The sequence below is a fragment of the Sus scrofa genome, chromosome 9, assembly GCF_000003025.6.
Source record: "Sus scrofa isolate TJ Tabasco breed Duroc chromosome 9, Sscrofa11.1, whole genome shotgun sequence".
Lineage (NCBI taxonomy): Eukaryota > Metazoa > Chordata > Mammalia > Artiodactyla > Suidae > Sus > Sus scrofa.
Window position 1 is genome coordinate 17,297,593 of NC_010451.4, and position 27,129 is coordinate 17,324,721.

A 27,129-nucleotide genomic window follows, 5' to 3' on the forward strand; every position below is an offset into this window, starting at 1 on the left:
GACTATTGGCCTCCCTGAGTGGGTTGTTATGGTAACAAATGACCGAACAGTCCCTTATGAATCCGCCAATGAGAGGGGCAGTCTTTTCCACCCCACCTCTAAGCCGTAAGTGTTGCGAAAGTCCGGGTAGGATCCCGACAAGAAGGCGGTGCCAGAACGTTCAGCGGAAGGGCTGTGGGCGGGGCTTGTGACGTTTCAGGACTAGCCAATCACGCCCGGCTTTATCAACGGCCCCGCCCTTTTACCGCACATTTCCCCTCCCCTAGCTCATTTCGCACGACGCAGCGGTTGGGAACACAGACATTTTCGGAGCTGGAGCCGCCACTGCCGCCGCCATTTTGTGTCTGTGGAGAAAGAAGCGTCTGTGGCGGCTGGAAGTGGACGGAGACCACCCGTGAGACGGCGGCGTTTCATACCCGAGGTTCCCCCTGTGTCGTCCCCCAACCCCCCTCCGCGGTCAGCATGTGGTGAAGCCGGAGCCGCGAGAGACCAGGGGAGAGGAAGAGGAGTCGGAAGGGAGGCGGGGTATCGAGAGCGGCTTCAGCTTCAGCTGCGGCGGGCCTCGGAGGGGGGCCGCGGCGCAATGTCAGAGCAGACGCCGGCCGAGGCCGGTACTGCGGGGGCCCGGGAGGACGCCTGTCGGGATTATCAGTCATCACTCGAAGACCTGACCTTCAATAGCAAACCGCACATCAATATGCTGACCATTCTAGCCGAGGAGAACCTGCCCTTCGCCAAGGAGATCGTCTCTCTCATCGAGGCCCAAACCGCCAAGGTTTTTATACACCCCGCAGCCTCCTATTCTTCTAATACTCCCTGATTTTAGTGTCAGCCTCATCCCAGGTCTCGCTTCCGTCCAAAGGGGGACAGTGTTCCTCCTCTCCAACCCCCCCCCCCAACTCAGGTTCGGTCTTTGGCCCAGGCTTCGAGCGTGGGCCTCGCTTGAAGGGAGGGAGTGGGGAGGATAAAGGGTGGAGTTCCACTTCCGCTTACCAGCTCCCTATTTAGGCCACCGCACCGTCTGTCCCGAGGCACACGCTTTAAGTAGAGCCGTTTGGGGAGGGGGGAGGCTTAAAAGGCAGTTTGCGATGTGGGAAAGTAAGTGTTAAAACCTTTCTAACCCCCTGGGAAGGTGGGGAGTGGATCTTCCTCCGTGCCCCCCGCCCCCGTACCCTTTTGGGTAATTGTGTCTGTGGGTTGGAAGGAGGTGAAGGGGGACCTGGGAGCGAGCTGTTGGCGGGTGGGAATAGGGCACTGGCCCCGAGTGGAGCAGCCGCCTGTTAGGAGCCCAACATGGCGCCTGAAAAGCACATGATGCGAAAGGGAAGAGAGGAGAATCCATTCCCTGCCAGCCAGGCAGCTGCTCACACCCGTCAGCCCCGTTTTGGGGTGGGGGCGGCTAGGTATAACTAGTATTCTCCTGTCGGAGGGTCTCATTTGCCCCCAAATACGGGAAATTGGGGTTGAGGGTGGGGCGTGGGGGTGGGGGTGGGGAGGAGATCTTACCCAACCTGTAGGTGGAGAACCGGCCCACTGGGTAACAAGTACTTGTAGGTTTTTTTTTGAAAAGTTCAGTCCCTCCTCCTCTTCCTTTTCTCTTTTTTTCCTCCCTTCCCTGAGTGAAGACGTGCTTTGCCTCACCCCTTGACAGCAGTGGTCCTCTGCCACCCTATATTTCCCTGTAGTCCTCCTCTTCTGTGGATTCATGTGGGAGCGATATGTCATTTAAGTTACTGTTAAACTTAGTTATCATAATGAGTTTTAATAGCTTCCCAGTACTACGTTTTAAGTTATTTTTCAAGCTTGTACTTATGGTTTAGTTTTTTTTTTCTAGTTGTTAGTGATTGAAATGATCAGGATGAGCCTCCTTTTAGCAGAGTGAACCCCTTTTAAAAGGCCACTTTAACAACAACCACCAATATATTGTTTAGAGGCGGTTTCTGTCTAGTGTAAAACTGAGTGGTCTGACTTTAATAAATGGTTTTGAAATGTGTGACTGGTATTATAAAATTTGTGAATAAAACATATAAAATATGTATTTGTCTTTTTTATTTACCTTTGTAAGGTGTAGATTTGTTTCCAAGATTTATTTTTATCTACGTGGTTGTGTGTTTTAAACAAAGTCTTTAAGTGACTTGGGTTCATTCTTTAGGTTCCATCCACTGTTTTGGGTAAATCTGTTCACAAGATACACGGTCTCAGGTGGTCCTTTCATTCCTTAAAGAGGACAAAAAGTGAAGTTTTTTTTTTTCTTTTTCTTTTTTTTTAAAGGCCCAGCAAGTTTGTCATGCTCAGTCTGACAGCTAAAATACAAGTCCTTATTCACCTTTCCCTGAATGTCTGTTTGAAACAGCTATTTTTTTAAAATACGAGATTTAAAAAGGAAGCATTCCTTATACTCAACATCGTTTTTATACCACAAACATGTTGGACATGAAAACTTAGTGTTTGCCTTGTTGAAGGCTTAACATTAAATGGCTTTTTAAAAAAACCAAATTTCACTTTTTTAGAAGAAAACATTGATTTTTAAAATCCTACCTAGCATTTTTGAGATTACTAATCTTCCACAGAGACTAATATTTAGCAGATCAGGTTGTCACTCAAAGAACCGTTTCCTTGCTGATTTTTAATGGATCCAGAAGATCTTCTGAGAAGTGAAAACTAAATGCTGAATATAGTGACCACATTAAAATTTGTATTGTGTATGGCTACACAGAGTGGTGAAAATAGATGGACTATTTGCTGATGAAAGACAGCTGAAATTATTTTGGCACACGTTTCCTGGTTATTTTTGTAAAGCCAGATTGAGGAAAAGATGTAAAAGTCACTGGGGGAAATAATCAGGGTTGGGCTTGAGGGTGAGGGGAGGGATTTTCTGTCCTTTGGTAGCAAACTGGCTTGGTTTTGTGTTTCTGGAGGTGAATGTTTGTGTCCTTATTCTCTAGCGTCTCAGCATTACTAAACTTAGGAATTCACACTTAATTTGACTCCTCCCATGAGGCAGTAGTAGGGAAAAAATATTACATATAAGGATTCACTTGTACAATAAAAAGTTAGGCTGCTGAACAGATTTTGGTTTTAAAGAGATCCTGTTTATCTGCATAAGTACAACAATGACTAAAATGATATAAAACATGACATGGTAAGATAAAGACACAGCAATAAAGTAGTTAACATGTTGGTACTTAATAGTTTACCCACATGCAATGGCCTTGTGAAACCCTTTTATTGATAGTACCGTGGAAGAAAATTTTCATACAAAGTTATTCAAAGGTTTCCGTAGTCAACTTTGGTTGTAAAGGTGTTATCAGAAGCAAGAGCACTTCCACACACTTGTATGGGCAATTGATTTTGTGAAATACGGCATTGTGTACTGCAGAACTGTGTGCTTACCCTAGCTACAGGTAGCTATGGGTAAGAGTTGTTCAGGGTTAAGTTTCCTATACACATGGGGAGGGTAAATGGGGCTAATTTTGTTTTTGTTTTTAAATCGTGAGTGCTCCTGTGGAATGGGAGTTAACAGTTTATATGGTGTGTCTTAATGCTTCTCAACAAGTCTGTGAACCTGCTGATGCTTTCTGGAAACTTGCTGTGCTTTCTAAAAGCCAGAGATGGATAGGCATTACAGTTGAGCTGGGGCAACATTGCTTTGCTTTGGAAAGGGCCACCTGTATCGGCATCATCACACTGGCTCTGCACAAATTTAGAACCCCTGGTTTGTGCGTGTCAGAGGAAAAATTTCGACGGAGTCTGTGCTGTGAAGAAAATCTTCAGGACAAATCCTGGTTTCCAGAGTCAAGTTCAACCTGACTTACATGACTCAGCGGCTGCTCCATCCAGTTTTTCTTGTATCAGTAACAACTTGCACCTTCCTGCATGTTCATGTGCAAGTTTAAAATTTTTTTTGCCATTAACTTCATATGCGAAGTGTATTTAGCTTCTTTATTCATTGGATTATAGAGAAGTAATCCTAATGATTTTGCAGGTAACAAAAGCTTCATAGACTTTAACATATAAAGTATGCCTATGGAAATTAGGATTTCTTTCAGAAGTCTAAAAACTTTTGTTTCATTGAATCTAGGTACATTATCTTAAGTTAATGTGAGTCACAATGCTTACACTTAGATTACAGAAAATACCCTCTCCCTTTTTTGGTCACTTAAAAAAAGTTTGGTTTTGTTTTATTTAACCATAGGAATCTGAAATTCCATTGAGTGTTAAATGAATGTATTGGAGACTGGTTTTTCTTTCTAATAGTTCTGACCTTAATTTACTCTAAAGGTCATTCTAAGAGGTGAGAACTTGAACACTTACGTTTCATAAAGGTTAATATTCAAAAGTATATCAACAAAATAGAGGTCTGTATTTAGGTTAAAAACTCATTTTAAAAAATAATTCTTTGGTGGCAATTCTCTATACTAAACTTCTCAGTTTCTTTTTTATTACTTTAGGCTCCTTCCTCAGAGAAGCTTCCTGTTATGTACCTTATGGATTCTATCGTGAAAAATGTTGGAAGAGAGTATCTCACTGCCTTTACTAAAAATCTAGTTGCAACATTTATTTGTGTGTTTGAAAAGGTATATATACATTTAGAAACATTTGAATTTTGAAAAAATGTTCCTGATTAAATAAATACTTGCCTTTGTGTTGGGTTTTCTTGGGTGGTGAAATGTTTTATTGTCTTGGACATTTGCCATGCTAAAGTTGGTGTTTTATGTTTAAAGCAGAGTCTAGGTGTTTTGCATTAATCCAAGAATAGGTGGGTTTGCTTTTAGAATTTTTTTGATTGGGTTTATTCACTTAATTGGCAGATACGTTTCATCAGTAGAATATATGGGCAAAAAGATCTGAAGCTATCTCAAGGGTACTTCAAATTTCATTGTTTAGGTTCCTGGCTTTAGGATGTTGACTATTTCTACCAAAAAAAAAAACAAAAAACAAAAAACAAACCAAAAACATTCCTATAGGATATGTCAACCTACGATTGATGCCTGAAACTTTTGTGATTTTTTTTTTCCCCCTGGAAATGTTTCCTTTTATTATTTTGTTGAAATGTATTTTATGTGAAAGTTCTAGGCATGTGTGAATGTTGGATCAGTGAATTGCTTTAGGTTAATATGGAAATACTCCCTCTCTACCCTTCTTAGTATTTAGAAGAAAGTCTTGTGAGTTCCTATACCTAGAGATTGTGAATTCCTTCTGTAACATTGTATCTGATGGTTTGGTTAGTATTACATTGAGGAAGACAAAGGATTTGCAGAAGGAATTCTCTTCCTGTCAGGCTTCATCTTTTCATGCTGAGCAAAAAGGCATTTACCAAGATACTTGGGTTTAAAAGTTGTTCCCTAACAAAAAATTGGTAGTCTTATATTTTAGTAGAAGCACCTTTTGTGTTTGGAGAACTCTTACAGTTGTTGGACTTGGAGGGCTGGGATTATTATCCGATTTTGTTTGTTAGAACAGAAAATGTAGTTGCTACTTCAGTAATTTTTTCCCTTTAAGTTCTTAGAGAAAAATACTGCTGAATAGGTATGTGCAGAAGAAGTTTGGAAAGCTGTAATTTCAAATTGTATTATGGATTTTGTTTTAGTGTATGGTAGACCTCTGGTAAATACTGCTTACCTGAGACTAGTTTAAGGAGAAGCCAGTTTTGTGTTACAGAAATTGGTGTGCTAAACCAGTGTCTTGTTTGCAGTTTCAGTATATTCAAATTTATTTGGATGTTTGGTAGAATACTTTTACTGGCTGACTGGGTCTTAGCATTGCAGAAGATGAAATTGACCTTGTAGAAAATAATATCTAAAGACTCAAATATAGTCAGAGCTTTATTCTAAAGTTAAAAAAATTGAATTCAGTTTTCCCAAGTAGTAGGTTTCTCTGGTGGGTAATTTTAAAAGTACTGTTGTTGTTATGCCCATTAGAAGCATGAGTGGATAAGTTATTTAAAACTAAAGCTCATCAGTGGCAAAGACTTTGTGAATTTCAATTATTCAGATGCCTTCCATACCACAGGTAGCTGGTTCATAGGTACCAACCATATTATATTGCAGAAGATTAGTTAGTGAGATAGTTGTCTTTAACTTTGTACTACATGTAAACTTTAAGCTATCAGATAAACTATTTTCTAGTTTTTTAATTTTTGTTCAGAGTAAGTAACAATAGGAATGCCATATCAAGCTCTAAAATTTGGAAATAAGTACTTTTAAAAATTTAGACCTGCCCAGTTTCTTTCATGAAAGCTAGGTGACAGTAAATTTTTCTAATTTTTTTGGACAAATTTAATAACTTCTCATCTGCAAATATTCCTTTAATTATTACTGTTGTATATATAGTTACAAATGAGTAGTACATGTACTATATGTAAAGTAGACTAGAGATATGTAGCTTTATACTTGATATATAAAACATCCTATAGTACCTTAACAAGCCATAGAACTGTTCTGTTGTTCTAGGTGGATGAAAATACTAGAAAAAGTTTATTTAAATTACGTTCCACATGGGATGAAATATTCCCTTTGAAGAAACTTTATGCCCTGGATGTCAGAGTCAATTCATTAGATCCTGCTTGGCCTATTAAACCTCTGCCCCCCAATGTGAATACATCTAGCATCCATGTGAATCCTAAATTTTTAAATAAATCGGTAAGTTTTAACATGAATGGTATATAACTAATACTTTAACTGTCAAGTTTTGAATTCTAAAGTTTCTTGCCAGAAAAAAAGTAGCAAGAATATCCTGTGCTGTTTAATTAATAAAAAAAATTCCCCCCTCAGCTTCACAGTGCATTTAAAATAAATATTCTGTTTGTTCAGGTTTCTATGATATATGTATTTTGGTTTTCAAATTCCTGAAAATTTTCTACCTGTTTTTTTTTTTTTCTGCCTGTTTTTATACGATTGGCCATATACGATTATGAATAGTATTTATTAAGAGAGAAGCTGAGAATTTTTAGTTATCCCTTAGCTGCTTCCTTTTTAGCTGTGGTTTCTTTTTGTTTGTTTGTTTGTTTAACAAATTTTTTTTTCTTGTAGCCCGAAGAGTCTTCAACACCTGGCACGGTGGTCAGTTCCCCTAGCATCTCCACTCCTCCAATTGTTCCGGATATACAAAAGAATCTTACCCAGGAGCAACTAATAAGGCAGCAGTTACTGGCAAAACAAAAGCAGTTGTTAGAACTTCAGCAGAAAAAGCTGGAGCTTGAGCTAGAGCAAGCTAAGGCGCAACTGGTAAGTGGAGGAGATTTGGCATTTTAAATACTTTTAAACCTGTTTCAGTTGGAGAAGGAATTATTTTGTGTTTTAATTGTATTAACATGTTACTTTTATTAGTGGTGTATTTTTTCCACTTTTATTTATTTTGCAAAGTATTGTGTATTTATTAGACCAAAATTTTATATCCTTATTGTAAAATTCACTTGAATATAGACTGCACTATTTTTTTCAAATACTTTGTATTAGATTACTATCTTAAATGATAGTACCTTAGTTTTCTTAAAAATTATATCATTTGGGAGTTCCCGTCATGGTGCAGTGGTTAACGAATCCGACTAGGAACCATGAGGTTGCGGGTTCGGTCCCTGCCCTTGCTCAGTGGGTTAATGATCCGGCATTGCCGTGAGCTGTGGTGTAGGCTGCAGATGAGGCTCGGATCCCGCGTTGCTGTGGCTCTGGCATAGGCTGGCGGCTACAGCTCCGATTTGACCCCTAGCCTGGGAACCTCCATATGCCGCAGGAGCAGCCCAAAGAAATAGCAAAAAGACAAAAAAAAAAAAAAAAAAAAAAAAAATTATATCATTTGGACTCAGTATTAGTCTCAGGATGGTAGATGTGTTGTGGCAAATGTTTTTGCCTCATCTTTGATATTTTATGAGTTTACATTTCATTTTGTGAGCAGAAATCCTCAGCAGTTCCCTAGAAGCATACCAAAAAAAAAAAAAAAAGCCATTACAGAATTAAGGCAGCCAGGAAGATTATGTATTTCTGTGCATGAATGACCTCATACTGAGTTACTTTACTTAGCACTTGATGTTATTTGAAAGTGAGGGAGTACAGGAAGGCAGAATTTTGTAAGTTCAATATTAGTGCCACTTCGAGAGGAACTAAATTTTATGACACAGTTCAGCTGGAATGACTTTGACTCTTGCATTTGGAGTGCAGTGATTTATTTAGTAGTGTTTTTCAAGTATCAGTCTGGCTCAGAATTGAGTAATTAGGAAGAGAGGATTTTTTTTTTCATTCTACCTAGAAGTTACACAATCCCAAAGTAGAGGACTAGTAAGAAAGAACAATAAGCATTATACACTGTAAATACAGTTTCTTGACAAATAATCTGCATGTTTTACAGTTTTAACAGGAACATTTATTTTATGTTTTCAGGCAGTTTCTCTTAGTGTTCAGCAGGAGACATCCAACTTAGGTCCTGGATCTGCGCCATCCAAATTACATGGTTCACAAATTCCCCCTATGGCAGTTAAAGCTCCCCATCAGGTTCCTGTGCAACCTGAAAAAAGTCGCCCAGGTCCATCTGTACAAATTCAGGATTTGAAAGGGACTAACCGGGACCCTCGTCTTAATAGGATGAGTCAACATTCCTCTCATGGAAAAGATCAAAGTCACAGGAAAGAATTTGTAATGAGCACATTGAACCAGTCTGATATTAAGACAAGTAAAACTATGCCCTCTGAAAAACTAAATTCATCCAAGCAAGAAAAAAGTAAATCAGGTGAAAAAATAACCAAGAAAGAACTTGACCAATTAGATTCTAAATCCAAATCTAAATCTAAATCACCATCACCTTTGAAAAACAAGTTATCGCACACAAAAGACTTAAAAAATCAAGAATCCGAAAGCTCAAGGGTTTCTGATATGAGCAAGAGGGATCCAAGATTAAAAAAACATCTTCAGGATAAGACTGATAGCAAAGATGATGATACAAAAGAGAAGAGAAAAACTGCAGAAAAAAAAGATAAGGATGAGCACATGAAGTCATCTGAACACAGACTGGTGGGAAGTAGAAATAAAATCATTAATGGAATTGTACAAAAGCAGGATACAGTAATGGAAGAATCAGAAAAACAGGGGACAAAACCAGGGAGATCGAGTACGAGAAAGCGATCAAGATCACGATCACCCAAGTCTCGGTCACCAATTATACATTCTCCCAAGAGAAGAGATAGACGGTCACCCAAACGAAGGCAGAGGAGTATGTCTCCAACCTCAACACCCAAAGCTGGGAAGATCCGCCAGTCAGGAGTTAAGCAGTCGCACATGGAAGAGTTTACACCACCTTCCAGGGAAGACAGAAATGCGAAGAGAAGTGCTAAACAGGATATTCGAGATCCAAGGCGAGTAAAAAAGACTGAAGAGGAACGGCCACAAGAAACTGCAAATCAGCATTCTACCAAGTCAGGCAATGAACCAAAGGAGAATGTAGAAAATTGGCAAAGTTCCAAGTCTACCAAAAGATGGAAATCTGGTTGGGAAGAAAATAAAAGGTAGGATGTTAACACTTTTAATCAAGTAGAATAATGTTTTAAAATTCAGTGTAAATTTTAATATTGGATAGTATTGGGTGCTATAATTAGTGCTTTTTTTCTGTTTAATTCTTACAACTCTGGGTTAACTACTATTATTATTGCTATTTTATAGATAAGGAAACTAAAGTTTAGAAAGGTTCTGCCTAAGGCGGCACATCCAGGACGGGCACAAATCAGAATTCATGTCTGATTTTCCTGACTTCAGAGTTTGTGCTCTTAATCATTTAATTAACTTTTATATTCATTTTATCCAGATTCTGTTAAGGATCTTTAAATATGGTCCTGAGAATTTAAAAATTTTTTGTGAAGTAACATGTTGCTTTTATGGTTTCAGTTTACAACAGGGTGATGAACATAGTAAAGCTCCTCATCTAAGGCATAGGGAGAGCTGGTCAAGCACTAAAGGAATCTTGTCACCTCGAGCCCCAAAGCAGCAGCATCGATTAAGTGTAGATGCCAATCTTCAGATTCCTAAAGAGTTAACTCTTGCAAGCAAAAGAGAATTACTTCAAAAGGTAGCTACTATGCTCCTATGTAGTCATTATTCTCCTCTTGTCTGTAAGTTTTTTCGTAAGCACTTTCTATATTTAAAATATTTGATTTCCTTTTATCACCCCTATGCAGACGAGTGAACGTTTAGCATCTGGTGAAATTACACAGGATGAGTTCCTTGTTGTTGTGCATCAAATTCGACAGCTATTTCAGTATCAAGAAGGTAAACATAGATGCAATGTACGGGATAGTCCTACAGAAGAAAATAAAGGTGGATTAAAAAAGAAACCTCTCTTATCTGATGCTGAATTAACCTACTATGAACATAAAGCAAAACTGAAAAGGACACAGGTTCAGCATTCATTTCCAAGACTTGATCTCTTAGATCCTGATATTTTTGACTACCCTTTGACTGATGCCTTGTTGTCTGGAATAGAATGTGAGCCATCCAAAAGTAAACATGCAAGTAGGAATAGTGGAGCACAGTTTGACAGAAAAGAACAATTTAGTGAAAGAGCAAGACGTCTTTCTCCTATATCTGGGAGTCGTACTTATGCTGAGAATCTTTCACCCCATGAGGGCCGGAGAAGACATGACGAGCAAGTCTCTGCTAAAGGTAGAAAAAGTTAAATCAGATTATGCCTATTGAATCACACAGCAGTGAAGGGAAAATGAACAAGCTAAGTGGGATGGATTTTTGTGACTGTTCAGATTACTGGTTTTTTTGTTTGTTTTGTTTCATTTTTTTCCCTCGAAGGGAAGGGAGCTAATATTTGTAAGGCCAACTGTGTTGCCAGGTATTTTACTAGGTTCTGTATGTGATCTGATTTAATCCTCAGTGACCCAGCGAAATATATATTATCCCAGTTTCGCAGATAGGAAACAAGACAGAGAGGTTAAATAACTTGCTCTCCAAGTCAAATAATTAGTAAAGTGACCAAATGGGGATTTTTTTTTTAATCAAGGTGTGTCTGACTCTAGAGGGCATTCTCTTACCTACTGCTTGATGCTTTCTTTTCCCTCCTCTCTAATAGAGTAAGATAGTTACGGATGTTTTGGATAAACATTTACAAGAATATAGAAAGAAGATTTTGAGATAATTTGATATAAATTATCAGATTCAGGGAAAATAATTCTTTTTTTCTTTTTAAAAGGTGTACGAGAAGAGCAGAGATCACCATTCAATGATCGTTTTCCACTTAAGCGACCTAGATATGAAGATTCAGACAAACCATTTGTAGATAGCCCAGCATCAAGATTCGCCGGACTTGATACAAATCAGCGGCTTACAGCTTTAGCTGAAGACAGACCATTATATGATGGACCTAGTAGGCCATCAGTACCAAGAGATGGCCCAGCCAAGATGATTTTTGAAGGACCTAATAAATTAAGCCCTAGAATTGATGGACCTCCTGCACCAGGTTCTCTTCGGTTTGATGGGTCACCAGGACAGATGGGGGGAGGTGGCCCTTTGAGATTTGAAGGACCGCAAGGCCAATTAGGAGGTGGGTGTCCTTTAAGATTTGAAGGTCCTCCAGGACCAGTAGGGACACCTCTGCGGTTTGAAGGGCCAATCGGTCAAGCAGGAGGAGGTGGTTTTCGGTTTGAAGGATCCCCTGGCCTGAGGTTTGAGGGATCTGCAGGTGGTTTGCGATTTGAAGGACCAGGGGGCCAGCCTGTGGGTGGTCTGAGGTTTGAGGGACATCGGGGTCAACCTGTGGGTGGTCTGAGGTTTGAGGGACCTCATGGTCAGCCTGTGGGTGGACTTAGATTTGATAATCCCCGAGGTCAGCCTGTAGGTGGACTTAGATTTGAGGGAGGTCATGGTCCATCAGGGGCTGCAATTAGGTTTGATGGACCTCATGGCCAGCCATCAGGTGGGATCAGATTTGAGGGCCCTTTGCTACAGCAGGGAGTTGGAATGAGGTTTGAGGGCCCCCATGGTCAGTCACCTGGAATGAGGTTTGAAGGACAACACAGTCAACTTGGTGGGAACCTTAGGTTTGAGGGTCCACATGGTCAACCAGGGGTTGGGATCAGGTTTGAAGGACCTTTAGTCCAACAAGGAGGTGGAATGAGGTTTGAGGGTCCTTCTGTACCAGGAGGTGGCTTGAGAATTGAAGGGCCTCTGGGTCAAAGTGGTCCAAGATTTGAAGGTTGTCATGCTTTAAGGTTTGATGGACAGCCAGGTCAGCCATCACTGTTGCCAAGATTTGATGGATTACATGGTCAGCCAGGGCCTAGATTTGAAAGAACTGGTCAGCCAGGCCCACAGAGATTTGATGGACCACCTGGACAGCAGGTTCAACCAAGATTTGATGGTGTACCTCAAAGATTTGATGGTCCACAACACCAGCAAGCATCAAGGTTTGATATTCCTCTTGGTCTTCAAGGCACACGGTTTGACAATCATCCTTCACAAAGACTTGAGTCTTTTAATCAGACTGGTCCATATAATGATCCACCTGGCAATGCTTTTAACACCCCATCCCAAGGACTACAATTCCAAAGACATGAACAAATATTTGATTCACCTCAAGGACCAAATTTTAACGGACCACATGGCCCTGGAAACCAGAGTTTCTCAAATCCCCTTAACAGAGCTTCTGGACACTATTTTGATGAGAAGAATCTTCAGAATTCTCAATTTGGAAACTTTGGCAGTTTACCTGCTCCAATAACAGTAGGAAATATTCAGGCATCTCAGCAGGTAAGTGTGTTATTGTAAAATTATATTGTATGCAGATATGAATGATTCTCTAGTGTTGGAGGAGTATTTTCAGGAGATAAACCATAGGTTGGGAAGGTTTTTAAAGAAATTTATTTTTTTTTAATTTAAAAAATTTTTGTCTTTTGTCTTTTTAGGGCTGCACCTGTGGCATATGGAGGTTCCCAGGCCAGGGGTTCAGTCGGAGCTACAGCTGCCAGCCTACACCAGAGCCACCATAACGCTACATCCAAGCCGTGTCTGCGACCTACACTACAGCTCAAGGCAACACCAGATCCTTAATCTGAGTGAGGCCAGGGATCGAACCCACAACCTCATGGTTCCTAGGTATATTCGTTTCTGCTGCACCACAATGGAAACTCCTAAAAAGTTTAATTTTCTAGTATTTTTTGTGTGTGTGGGTTGGGGGCAGTTTTCAACGTATTTCAAAACTCCACCTGCTAGAGAAGTGGGATGAGAGTCTTTTGGGGCTGAAATTTGCAATTTAAATACAAAGTTGATCTTAGTTCTTCCAGGATCTAGAGAAATCTATCAGCCGCCCCCACCCCCCCGTCTTGTTTTTGTTTTGTTTTATTTTTTCGTTTTTTGGTTGCAGTTGTGGCATGTGGAAGTTCCTGGGCCAAGGCTTAAGGCTTGAACCCTTGCTATAGCAGTGACAACACCAGATACTTAACTCAGTACACCACTAGGGGAACTCCATCATGTTTTCGTTTTTGTCTATTAAAGACTTTATGTTTTAGAGTAGTTTTAGGCTCATAGCAAAATTGAGCTGTGAAGTACAGGGTTTCCCCATATATCCCTTGTCTTCACATATGCATAGCTTCGCCATTATGGAATCTGTTCTACACAGTGGCCTAAGCCAGTGCAGTGACAATGCCAGATCCTTAACCTACTGGGCCATAAGAGAACTCCTGGTTTTTTTTATTTTGTTTTGTTTTTGGCTTCAAAGGTAGTAAAAGTATGATACAATTAATGTGTTTCATAGATCTCTGCTACATTGTACAACTGTTCAGCCCTGATAAGCTTAAAAGCAACAGTATAGCTGATTATTTATAGACTGTTCTTTGATTAGGAACTTCCTTACCCTGATTTAAACAAGTAAGAAAATCAGATTGCCCATGCTTTTACAATCTATAATTGTTTCTCTTCCTCTCCTGCCTTTTACCACCTTTCTATCTTTCTGGTCAAATGCAGTTGTTTGATGTTAATGTCAACACAGCAAGCTTGAATCTTATCTGCTAAATGTATTCATTATGTCACCTAAACATGTATGGTCAGTTGTTGGTATTCTTTTGCACTTGTGCTGCATACATGTAAAAATGCTTATTGAAATAATGTTAAAGCAGTATACTTATAATTTGTGATTAATTCAGTCAATACTACTTTTGCTTGCTTGGTGAAATTCTCCTGGGCTAAATTTACTTTTTGCCAGGTGCTGACAGTTTCTTGGTCAAATTTATTTTATGCTAGAACATTGCGTACGAGAAATTAAAAAACAAGAAGATTTTAAAAGCATGTTACAAACTGTTGATAGAAAGCAGTCTTCTGTTGCTATCCAGTGGTTTGAGAAAACAACCTGCTTATTATATGTTTGTTCTTAAAAGGAATGCTACTGTAAATGATAAGATATTCTAGAATGGGATTTGACTTCATCTTGTGAACATTATACAGAGTGGATGGGGTTTTTATTATGTACACATACTGCTGAAGGTTCATACAGATACAGAACAAGGCTTATAGGTGGATATTTTTTTGCACTGTAACAATAGGTAAAAGTCCTACCTTGGAGTTCCCGTCATGTTACAGTGGAAATGAATCCAACTAGGAACCATGAGGTTTCGGGTTCGATCTTTGGCCTTGCTCAGTGGGTTAAGGATCTGGCATTACCGTGAGCGGTGGTATAGGTTACAGACACAGCGTGGATCCTGTGTTGCTGTGGCTGTGGCTTAGGCTAGTGGCTGTAGCTCTGATTTGACCCCTAGCCTGGGAACCTCCATATGGTGCTAATGAGACCCTAAAAAAAACCAAAAACAACAAAAAAAGGCTTACCTCACTCTTGACTACAAATACAATATTTGTATGATTGTACAGTATTTGTTTAATGACTTTTATTCTTTAACATTCCTTTAAAATCTTTACAATTTCCTTTGTAACTCAAAGTTTGTTAGCAAAAAAGATGATCATAAAGAAGTTCAGATTGCTAATTAAAGCATGCTTTTGGAGTTCTCATCATGGCTCAGCTGTTAATGAACCCGACTAGTATCTATGAGGACGCGGGTTCAATCCCTGGGCTCGATCAGCAGGTTAAGGATCCAGCGTTGCCATGAGCTGTGGTGTAGGTCACAGATGTAGCTCGGATCCTGTGTTGCTGTGGCTGTGGCGTAGGCCAGCAGCTATGGCTGTGCTTCGACCCCTAGCCTGGGAACCTCCATATGCTGCAGGTGTGGCCCTAAAAAGACAAAAACAAAAGAAAAAAAAACCAGGCTTTCAACATCTGTGTAAAGGGGTCAGTTCTGGAGTTCTGGCCTCAGCTTTGCTGTTTACTGGCTATTACGACAGTGTATAGGTCACATCTTGATGCCAGTTTTTTATTTGTAAAATAAGGTAAAGCCCTAGTAAGGTAAAGTGAATTGTATAGGGTCATACAGTTTAGTTGTTGGCCACCTTATGTTTGCATGGTATCTGCAGCTTTTTAAAGAATTTTCATATCCATTCTTAGTTCCTTATAATTTTGCGAAAAAGACCAGGGATATTGTTCCTTTTAATGAAAAGCCTGGAAGTGAGGTGATCCAGTCAGGTTATACTTATAAATCTTTATTATCATAGAAATCAGGCCTTACGATATCTGTGAATATATTAATGTAATTCAAGTGTTAAAGTTTTACTTAAAATATAGAAAGAATGTTTTTAAAACCAAGATTTCTCTTAAAGGTTCTGACTGGTGTTGCTCAGCCAGTAGCATTTGGCCAGGGACAGCAGTTTTTGCCCGTTCATCCACAAAATCCTGGAGCATTTGTTCAAAATCCTTCAGGTATGTACTTTCTGAATTTTGTTTTTCAAAAGACAGTTATTATAAAATGACAAATTTGAGAGGACATAAGCTATATAGAGAAATGTAATTTGGCTAGAATGTTTTGTTTCTGTGTTTGTTTATATTGTTGATGTATATTCACACTGATCCCTTTTACAACTAGAGGTGTTTAGCCAGGACTTGTAGACCACAAAAAGAGAAAATAAGACCTATCTGGTGGAACCTGGAGGGTGAAGTAGGAATGTGGTGTGACTTTTGTGTCGAGGTAAAATGAAATTAATGACAAACCTCAGAAATTTCAATTATTTGGATTTTTTAAAAAAATTTGCTTTTTAAAAAGGGCCACGGTATCGCAACACAACAATGGGAGGAAAAAGTATGTATACATGTATGTGTAACTTGGTCCCCATGCTAGAGAGTGGGGGGGGGAGTATACACACACACACACACACACACACACACACACACACACATACATACACACACACACACACATACATACATCCATATATATACACACACACATACACACATATATACACACATACACATATATATACACATACATACATATACATACACATACATATATATATATACACATATATATACACACACACACATATATATATATATGTATATATATAATTCTAGAAGCATTAAAAAAAAAAAAAGGGCCACAGGTGTGGCATATGGAAGTCCCCAGGCTAGGGGTCTCATTGGAGCTACACCTGCCAACCTGCACCACAGCCATGGCAATGCCAAATCGTGGCAACATTGGATGGTTAACCCACTGAGCAAGGCCAGAGATCAAACCCAGATCCTCATGGATACTAGTCAGGTTTGTTTCTGCTGAGCCGCAGTGGGAACTCCTGTTTGATATTTTGAATTTTTGTTTTGTGTGTGTGCGATGATCCAGTAAACATTAAGTGAGTACTAGAGACATCACCTTATAAGTTGATTCATTCATGTCTTTTGGGGCACTCAAATAATAACTGTACACAGCATGTTAGAAATAGAAAAACACTTCTGTGATTTTCTTACCAGATGTCCATGATAAGCATATGTGGGGTGAGGCATAACAATAATGTTATGAATATAATAAAAATAGTAGACACAGGGGCTTTATAAATAAATTTTAGTATTTTGTGAAAAGTGGAAAGTATGTAAATTAAAATTACTGCAAAATCAATGTATTGAGAACTAACTCAATCAAATGGTAATGGTACTTGCTTTATTTTTGAATCATTAAATTGGCCATCTTTAGAAACATGGCTGTAGTGTGGCTCTATTTAGTTTACATATGTAGAGAGTTTTCCAAAAGTTCTGAAGTAACTAGGGAAGTTCTAGCTAAGATCTAGTTTATGCATTAGGTTTTCAACTGTATCATCTCAAGAAATTCACTCAATTAATTTGAAAACAGTGTTTTTAATTCCTAGATTGACAATTAGGATTAATATTTTTCATATTTTTTGTTTTCACTGTAATGGAAAGGGAAGGAAAGAATTTGGGGTCAGAAGATCAGGGTCAAAATTTCCATTCTGCTACCTTATAGGCGGGTGGGGTATAAACAAGCAAATAGAGTCTCTGGGGTTCGGGTTGTTTTTTCCTCTGTAGATAGTATATGATAAAAGTCAATGTTTCCCTGAGAATTTTTTCTTTTTTTTTTTTTTCTCTTGGACACTCAAATCAGACAGTGTGTGCAAGAGTACTTTGTTAACTTGTAAAGTGCTACAGTAGTGTTTTCCTGTAGAACTCACTTTTTCTGAATTTTTCTTTTAGGACTCTTTTTCTTATTGAGTAGAGGATTTGTTGTATCAGAGTTGATAGCATGAGATAATGTAGCAACTGCAGATTTTGCCCTTTTCTGTATGAGTTAATATACAAAACCACCTGCAGATTTTTGCCCTTTTTTGTATGAGTTAATATACAAAACCTGCAAATTGTTCTTTTGCTTTTATGGCCTTGGGTGTTTATGTAGACAGGGCATAGCAATGCCACAGAGGAAGTCATATTTCCTGGGTTGGAGGTATCGAAATGAGATGTTAGCTTTGCCTTCCTTCTTCAAGTTTTACTTAAAGAGATATGAGAAGTTTTCAGTGTTCTGTATTCAGCTTCTCTCGAGGCTTTTCCTCAAAATTGAAAGTGAAAACCTCCTTTTCCTAGTGGTAAATATACTAATGTTCATTATTCATCCAAACAAATACTGATCATTTTGCTATATGCTAGGCATTGTGGTAGAATGACTCTAGTAAAGGTTTATCTTTCTAAGAACTTGATAGTATAGCAGGATCTATGGACTGTTTCATTTTTCCTAAACAGCTATTCATTTCTATCTATTGATAAGCTAGTCACCATCATTGGGTACCAAGTATGATATTCCAAGTATGGTATTCTGAGACTTACCTCTTATTCCTATTTCTAAATGCATAAAAAATCAAATCAAACTGAGTATGTTATGTCTAAGTTTTTTTTTTTAATTTTTTCTGTTTTTTAAAAATCATATGTTACAGGTATGTAATATAGTGATTCATAATTTTCAAAGGTTTTACTCCATTTATAGTTATTATAAAATATATTGACTATATTTCCTATGTACAGTATATCCTTGTAGCTTATTTTATACCTAATAGTTTACCTCTTAATTCCCTACCTTTTATTTATATTTGGGGTCAGAAGATCCATGTCTCCACTGGTAACCACTAGTTTGCTCTCTTTTTGTCTGCTTTTTTTTTGTTATATTTACTAGTTTTTTGTATTTTTTAGATTCCACATATAAATGATATTATACAGTAATTGTTTTTGTCTGACTTATTTCACTTGGGCTGTTTTTTTAAAAAGAAAAACAAATATTATATATACTACTGAATACCATGTGCCTTACAAATATTGATTCAGTTAATTCTTATAACAACCTTAGGTAGGAAAGATATTTATTACCCTTTTACAGGTAAAGAAAACTGAGGCAACATGATCATGTCACACAACTAGAAAATGAAATTTCTAATAGTATCCCAGGAGTTTGGTTCTATAGTTAATGCTCTTGATCATTAAACTTGGGTGCCCGAAGACATGCTATTAGCTAGTTATGAGTCTTGGACATATAAATAGCTAATTCTGATGAAACATAAATGTTGAACTAGTGTGTGAAATGGCTGTTGTAATTGTCTGTTGAGGTTGATTTGTTCATGTAATCAGACATTTCATTTCAACAGCCTACTGTGTACAAGGCACTGTGGTGAGTGTAAACAATGCAGTGTTTAGGGGCAGGGATTATTGTTTTCAGGTTGCAAGTTGAATTTCTGCTATTAAGAGGAATTTTTAGTGGTTCAGAACTTTTTATAGAGGTGTGGTAAGATGCATAGTAGTGATATGCATATATATTAATATTCTTTTTATAGTTGACTTAAAGAATTGTAATTATTAGATTAGTGCTTAGCAAAATATGGAATTGGATTGATTCCTCACAAGTGACCTTAAGGGGAAGATTGTTATCTATCCTCGTCTCATTTATTCAAATTATTGAAGCTGTAGTAAGCCTGACATCTGTTGAGCAATAGCTTGATCTGCTTTGCAAAGGCAGTAATTCAGCAAAAGGTCAGAGGGGCAGGTATAATCCTTGCCACTTGGTTCATCTCTCTGCATTAGTTCCCCTGGGTAATCATGGGGGCTGGGTAGGAATATTTCCACTTAGACTTCGCTATTTCTTTTTCCTAGAAGTCTGTGCTAGGAGATCTACTTAATCTGTACAAAACTTCCTTTCCCAATATGGTTAGATGAAGAATAGAGAATTAGAAGGGTGAAAAGCTGAACCTAGAGGTGGTGCTGCATTGCATAGAAGGGAGCATGGAACTCTCTGCCCTCTGTTTTCTGCTTTGCTTTGGCATGGAATTAATTGGGCAACAGTTAATTGCTTTTTTAAGATCACACATATGTCCTTATAAAGTATTAGTGTTTTTTAAGAGGTGATGATTTGCTGACCTAAATGCAAAGTTCATTTTTAGGAGCTTTTGATAATGACACTCATCTTAAGATTTTTGTCAAATTTGATGTTGATAGGACATCTTGAAGAAAATTTTAAAAATGCTTAGTATAATTTGCACTTTTAAGTTCATTCATTTTAAGTGTTTTTTTTTTTTTTAAGGAGCCCTTCCCAAGGCATATCCTGATAATCATCTTAGTCAGGTGGATGTAAATGAATTGTTTTCAAAACTGCTGAAAACAGGAATTCTTAAATTGTCCCAGCCTGATTCAGCTACAACACGTAAGTATGATTCTATTATTTGTCTACACAGAGCTTTTTCATTTTTATAAAGATAATATGATAAACTATAATGATGTATTCTATGATAAAAATTTTTACAATAATTGAATTCTTAGGTATACTTCGTTTTTTTGAAAATCAAATATAACTGGTTTATAATGAAATTTTAAAATATTTTCAAACATGGAACTTGTACCTTTATAGTGGACATTGTTTCAGTTAACATTCCTGTAAATATCAGTGCAAAGTTTTTTCTAATTATTCTATGTTAGTTTAGCTTATAAAAAATGAGAATATTGATGAAATAAAATTTCTTGAAGATTGACTTTTAAGAGATCAGATCTAATATCACTAGTCAAAATATAAAGACTTGCATTAGGTTCCTTGGCTAGTAATCAGAAGCACTGAATAGGCAACATGGGATTCTCCATATGCTTTTAACACTATAGTGTTCTCTATAAAGAGTATATGGAAACTGGTATTGAGGAATTTGTTATGTTTCATTTCAATTGAAGAAGTAAACGAAGTTGCTGCTCAGCCCGCTGCTGAGGAGGAGGAAGATCAAAATGAAGATCAGGACGTCCCAGATCTTACCAATTTTACAATTGAAGAATTGAAACAGTATGTAATATAATTTTTTAACTTTCTAAGGTACTTTCTAGGTAAAAAGGACAGTGACTTTAATAACAGTGTACGTTATCATTAGTGCTATTTGTTTTAACCCCCCTTCACTGTTTTTAAAATTAAGGATGCCTGGGAGTTCCCGTCGTGGCGCAGTGGTTAACAAATCCAACTAGGAACCATGAGGTTGCGGGTTCGATCCCTACCCTTGCTCAGTGGGTTAGGGATCTGGTGTTGCCGTGAACTGTAGTGTAGGTTGCAGATGCGGCTCGGATCCCTTGTTGATGTGGCTCTGGCGTAGGCCGGTGGCTACAGCTCCGATTAGACCTCTAGCCTGGGAAACTCCATATGCCGTGGGAGCAGCTCAAGAAAAGGAAAAAAGACAAAAAAAAAAAAAAATTTAAGGATGCCTGTTTTATCTTTTTTAATGTGGTAAAATACATGTAACAAACTTAAGCCTACTTAAAAAATCACGTTTGCACATATGTCTGCTGCACAAGTATTTAGGCCAGAAGTCTGCCCCAGCATTTCTATTTTTTATTATCTCTGTTTGGTATAGGGAGTTTAAATATTAGGTATTGATAATCATGGCTTCCTTTTTATCTTTATTTTCTCATATTTGTCACGTTTTTCTGTATTGACTTTCTCATGCCTTTGAAGATAAGAAAATGTGATTTTTGTGGTCTGGTATTTAAAAAATTCTTTCATTTTATAGAAAATACAAATAAAATCAAGGAAATAAAATTACCTACAATTCCGCCTTTATTAATAACCACTGTTACATTTGGTGCATATATTTTCTTAACTTTTACTCCCTATATTACTTATAAAGAAAACATTTAAAGTTGCTTTATGGATTCGTTATATTGTTATGAGTACTTTATAAAAAACAGAACTGCTAATGGGATTTACCCTTTTAAAGGCAGTTTTTCCCCAAGTGATGCTTTCACATAAAGCTTTATAATGAAAGTCCTAAAGGATCATAATGAAAGATGGCATCTTTTTCTCCAAGTACTACTATTTACTTACGGCAACCATTTAGTAACTTTTTTAAGTGTGGTTCCCGGCATTTACTTCTTTATTTTCAAAAGATAGTTTTCTGATTTATTACATTTTGCTTTAACAATTTCTAGACTTTCTGAAAGTAATTTAGCTAGCTCTTTTACTATCCTACCAGGTCTCCTCCATGTAGTTATACAACCATTTTTCATTAAATCGTTATTCAGTATTATTATTATGACTCTAAAGTTTTTTTTTCCTGGTATACAGAGTACCTGGTGTACTTGTTTTGCCTTATTCTACACTGAAAAAGTTTTTGGGAGTTAATAACTGCCCTGTTTATTCATTTACTTGGTCTGCATACCTGTTTCTTTGGAGAGCCCAGAATTTAAAAAACTGATTATTGGCCAACCTCAGTTTCCCATTAGTCTAATATTTTTTCTTTTTAGTTATCCATACTATTATTTCTTCTGTACCTGTTTCACTATTCTTTAGACCAGGGTGGTGGAACAATTGAGTTATTTAGAACTTCAGAGATCTGGAGAAGTAGAATCTGATTGTTCTGCCATATCCCCCTTGATACTGACATTAATATAAGAACAGGCCAGCTATTGCCTTATTAGTTAGCAGATGATCATTCCATTATTATATCTAAGGAAATAAGTAACCAGGCTAGGCCTATTGATAAGAGGACACTCTTTGTTCCAGAATTAACTGAAGTTAAAGAGAGTCAGTGGCACTACTGGAGAATAATATTGATCTTTGGATATTAACTCAGCTAGCTCTTAGGCTGGAACATTATTTTGTCACATAATAATGGCTTCACCATGATTAAAATATGGAAAAATGAAGTACTTATAACTGCCCCCTTTTTTTAAAGGCCATGAAGCCATGTTATCAAAACTAAAGATTATTTCTGTGTTTTTCAATATAGACGTTATGATAGTGTTATAAACCGACTATACACTGGTATTCAGTGTTACTCTTGTGGAATGAGATTTACAACATCACAAACAGATGTATATGCAGATCACTTGGACTGGCATTATCGGCAAAATAGAACTGAAAAAGATGTTAGCAGAAAAGTCACTCATAGACGTTGGTACTACAGCTTAACAGTAAGTAATCCACATGCCTCTGAACTTTTAGCCTTTAAATTGTATCATTCTAGAAGTATATTAGCTTAATTGCTGAATGCTAACTAGCATATTTTTTGGATAAAATTTGACCCCTAGAATATAAAAGATTTTTAAAATAAATTTGAAGAGTACGTATTTACTTTTTATTGAGATTAGAGAATACAGGTTTCTTCTAGCTCTAAAACTCCAAGGTTCTATGACTGGTTTTTTTGTGAAAAATTGTACATGAAATTTATGTTGTTTACAGTAGTAATTTTAACTCTAGAGGTAATGGAAAGTAAACATTAAGATCTTATTTGGGAGTTCCTGTCGTGGCTCAGTGGAAACAAATCTGACTAGGAACCATGAGGTTGCAGGTTCAATCCCTGACCTCACTCGTGGGTTAAGGATCTGGGTTAAGGATCTGGTGTTGCCGTGAGCTGTGGTGTAGGTCACAGACATGGCTCTGATCTGCTCTGGCTGTGGTGTAGACTGGCAGCTATAGCTCCGATTGGATGCCTGGCCTGGGAACCTCCATGTGCCTCAAGTGCGGCCCCAAAAAGCAAAAAAAAAAAAAGATCTTAATTGCTCGTTGATTGCTTAATGTTGTCTACTAGTTATGGGACTCAAAGGTATAATTTTAAATAAAGCATATTGTAGAAGAATGTATCCTTATGTTTAAATGGCATTATATTGAATGTGTGCAGAAAAATTTAGAAACAAATGAGTATACTCTTTGTAAATTAACTCTTTTTAAGGACTGGATAGAATTTGAGGAAATAGCTGATCTGGAAGAACGTGCAAAGAGCCAGTTTTTTGAAAAGGTGCATGAAGAAGTTGTGCTCAAAACTCAGGAGGCTGCTAAAGAAAAGGAGTTCCAAAGTGTACCTGCTGGACCAGCTGGAGCAGTTGAGGTAAAAGAAAAACGTTACATTTTCTACCTCTTATAGACCCTTCATGACCTTCACTTCCTTTAAGTAAATAATCATAAACTTATAACTTTATTTACATCCTTTTAATGATTTTTAAGGTTTTTTGGGAGTTTCCTGGTGGTTCAGTGGGTTAAGTATCCAGTGTTGTCACTGCTGTGGTTCTGGTTACAGCTGTGGCACAGGTTCAGTCCTTGGCCTGGAAACTTCCACATGCTGCGGGCATGGCCAAAAGAAAATGATTTCTTGTAAGCTCTACTCTTTAGTTTTACCCTTATGATCTGCCTTTGGGTTTCATAACCACTATAGTTATTACATAATTATCAGTGACCAAGAGCAGTGGTTGCATGGACCAATTTTGCATGGAAGAATGCACAATCCTTAGAACTTATTTTATATTATATTATATTTCAACCGTGTTTGAATTTTCAGAAAAATTTTAAATTACTTTCTCCACTCAACAAAATGTTTATGTACTTTTGCTTTTATGGGATTAAATATGTTCTGTTTTGTAAATTTCATTTTATATGATTATTTTAGAGTTGTGAAATTTGCCAAGAACAATTTGAACAGTACTGGGATGAAGAAGAGGAGGAATGGCATTTAAAAAATGCTATTAGAGTCGATGGAAAGGTAATTTTCAGTTCTTTATAGAGTACTTTATAAGGAAGGTGTTTTTTTTTTTTTGTTTTATTGTAGGGGTAGCTCACCACTTTGAAAGAAAAATGTTAATCGTTTTTGATTTTTAATAAAAAAGGTATTTCTAAGTATTGAACTTCAGTCACAGAGTGAATTGGAAGGGATTTTAGCAATCATCTGGTCCTATACTCTTTTTATGTAAGAGGTTACATAACTAATGATAAATTCAGGACTCAGTCTTCTGAGTCTATGGAGTCTGCTTTCTACATAACTATACTATTTTGATTCAATTTATATTTCATTATAAAACTGTTTCTATCTTGAAAACATATTCCGTGTTATTTACTTATGTAAAGGAAGTTTAAGGAGAAATCAGGATGAAAATTTTGTTTTTATCCATTTTTTGTCACATTTACAAAAGATAGTTTATCTTCTGGTTTAAATTTTAAAAGAAAACATTATCACTATAGTCCACTAGAAATGAATATGCATGTGAATACTTAACTTTTTCATTTTTGCTTCAGATTTATCATCCATCATGTTATGAAGATTATCAAAATGTAAGTTCTTTTTGGTTGCTGTTTGTTCTCATTAACATTAATAAATTTTGTTATTTTTTGCATCAGAACAGCATTGTTATTTTAATCTTGATATGTTCAGCTGTTTTAGTTTTTATTTATATAGCATTTTGATTGCTCACTAAATATTGGTGCTAGATTAATAAGATCTGATTTAAATTCCGAAATTTTTGTATCATTCTTTGCATTCTCTTCTGTTCAATGTTGATGATGTCTTCTACCAGGTCACTAGGCTTAGAGAAATGTGAGGAAAACTAAAGATGAGGTTTATGATGGGAGTAGTTTTTGTAAAAGTTATGGGTAGTGTTTATTGCTTTTTTTCTTACATACTCCACTCAGCCACGTAATACAGGAATAATTTTTGAATGCTCATACATGAAATCTGAAAATCAGCCCGTAGACCCTTAGAAGTTCAAGTTTTCATATTTGTAGCATGACCTTTTCTTTTCTTTTTTTAATGGCCTAATCCATGGCTTTGGAAGTTCCTGGGCCAGGGATCAGATCCGAGCCACAGCTGTAACTTGCACCACAGCTGTGGCAACGCTGGCTCCTCTACCTGTGCCATGGTAGGAACTCCATGACCAGTTTTTTTAAAACCAAAGAATGGAACAAATTAGCTTCCAAAGAATATTTGTTTCACAAGTTCAAGGGACAGTTTAGAATATTTACTTAGGTTATCAAAAGACTAGACTTCATAGGATGTTTTGATGGTTTGTGGGGATTTTAAAAAAATCCTGAGTTTTTGAAGTTAGGAGTCACACATCCCAGGATATTTATTTCTAGGTGTTATCATCTAGATATTGGGGTTAAACATACAATCATGTCTAATCAATCGATTTCTTTTGGCCTTACATTGATTACTGCTTTTCTACCTTAGCACATTGCTGAGTACATAGCAAATGCTCAATGTACATTTTATTAATTGGCTGCCTTTATGGCATGTTTTGTGGAAAAGAAGGGTTTTCAGTTGCATTTGGTGTATGTTTTTTCCCCCCATACAAGGGTTTTACAAAACTGTCATTTCATGTGATACTTTTGAACTTTAATCAGTATTTAAAGGGCTTTTCATTTTATAGACGTCTTCATTTGATTGTACACCATCTCCCAGCAAGACACCAGTTGAAAATCCCTTGAACATTATGTTGAACATTGTCAAAAACGAATTGCAGGAACCTTGTGAGAGTCCCAAGGTTAAGGAAGAACGAATTGACACTCCACCAGCTTGTACAGAGGAAAGCATAGCAACACCCACTGAAATTAAAACAGAAAACGATACAGTCGAGTCAGTTTAAATAAAATGAGAAAGGTATGTTTTTCTTTTTTTAAAAAAAAAAGCTGCTGTTGGATCTAGAAGGTGAAGAATTTTTTATGTATATATAGACATATATCTATATAAATTGGCTGAGGCAGGGCCTTCAGCTATCATTTGGTTAATAAATACATTTTAGTATTTGCATTTCCTACTGCCTGCACAGTTTCAGGTGCTTGTCGTGTGAAAGTTCTGTAGATGTGTGCAAATTTAACAAAATGAAATTGTATATGTAAAAAATGTACGATTTTCACTTGTGAAACTGTAAATTATAAATAAAAATATTTTTGCTACATGGAGTGTAATATTTATGCACACCATCAAATAAAGACAGTGTTTCTGTAATTTTTATTGGGTGAAAATGGAATTAAACAGCAACTTCAACATAAGATTTTTTTCTAGTAGCTTCCCATGATTAAAGAAGCAAAGTCTGAGTTTTATCCTTCAAAAGGGGGTTGTGAGAGCACTGCAGGACTTTTCTCAAACTGAAAAGCCAGGGTCAAAAATTTTTTTTAATAAAAGGACATATTTGCATATATATATATCTATATATCTCCAGCTATAGAGAACCATCCAGATGTTCATTTTTGAAAACTATCTAATGAAGCAACTTTTATTCTTAAACTTTGACACTGATGCCATCAAACGATTAACAAATATATTTAAGTACTAAAGCTGATTTTTTTTTTTAATGACATTTTTCAAATTTGTCCAACGATTTAATGGACGTGAACATATTTCTATTTTAAGTTACAGGGGAATCTGTAAGAATGTTAATTTGAAACATGGTTAACTTTTTTCCTTTGTTGGTTTTGACTGAATTAGATGGATGCCATGAGATGTTAATATTCACACATGTAATAAATAGAATGATGATGAAATTCCA

The 27,129-nt window shown here is 37.1% G+C and overlaps 1 protein-coding gene across 4 annotated transcripts; it reads left to right on the top strand.

The window, feature by feature from the left end:
• On the top strand, positions 275–27,129 carry PCF11 (PCF11 cleavage and polyadenylation factor subunit). 4 transcript variants are annotated; one of them, XM_003129708.6, is made up of 16 exons: positions 275–775; positions 4,452–4,577; positions 6,453–6,641; positions 7,032–7,226; positions 8,376–9,493; positions 9,870–10,050; positions 10,160–10,250; positions 11,182–12,737; positions 15,687–15,786; positions 19,931–20,050; positions 20,566–20,671; positions 22,605–22,788; positions 23,547–23,702; positions 24,258–24,350; positions 24,881–24,916; positions 26,011–26,588. In XM_003129708.6, exons 1-16 carry the CDS (start codon positions 584–586, stop codon positions 26,224–26,226), a joined length of 4,659 nt encoding a protein of 1,552 aa, XP_003129756.2. In that variant the 5' UTR covers positions 275–583; the 3' UTR covers positions 26,227–26,588. The 4 variants fall into 4 exon arrangements, with proteins under 4 accessions (XP_003129756.2, XP_020918236.1, XP_020918237.1 ...); XM_021062577.1 differs by having other exon boundaries at positions 277–775; positions 10,160–10,643; positions 20,569–20,671; positions 26,011–27,129; XM_021062578.1 differs by having other exon boundaries at positions 304–775; positions 20,569–20,671; positions 26,011–26,226.

What these genes read in the sequence shown, in the direction of transcription:
- PCF11 (XM_013979192.2), top strand. Translation starts at nt 584, where the DNA reads ATGTCAGAGCAGACGCCGGCCGAGGCCGGTACTGCGGGGGCCCGGGAG. An exon ending in ACAATTGAAGAATTGAAACA is followed by an intron (nt 20,672 to 22,604) that starts GTATGTAATATA and finishes TTTTCAATATAG; the next exon opens with ACGTTATGATAGTGTTATAA. An exon ending in GACCAGCTGGAGCAGTTGAG is followed by an intron (nt 23,703 to 24,257) that starts GTAAAAGAAAAA and finishes TGATTATTTTAG; the next exon opens with AGTTGTGAAATTTGCCAAGA.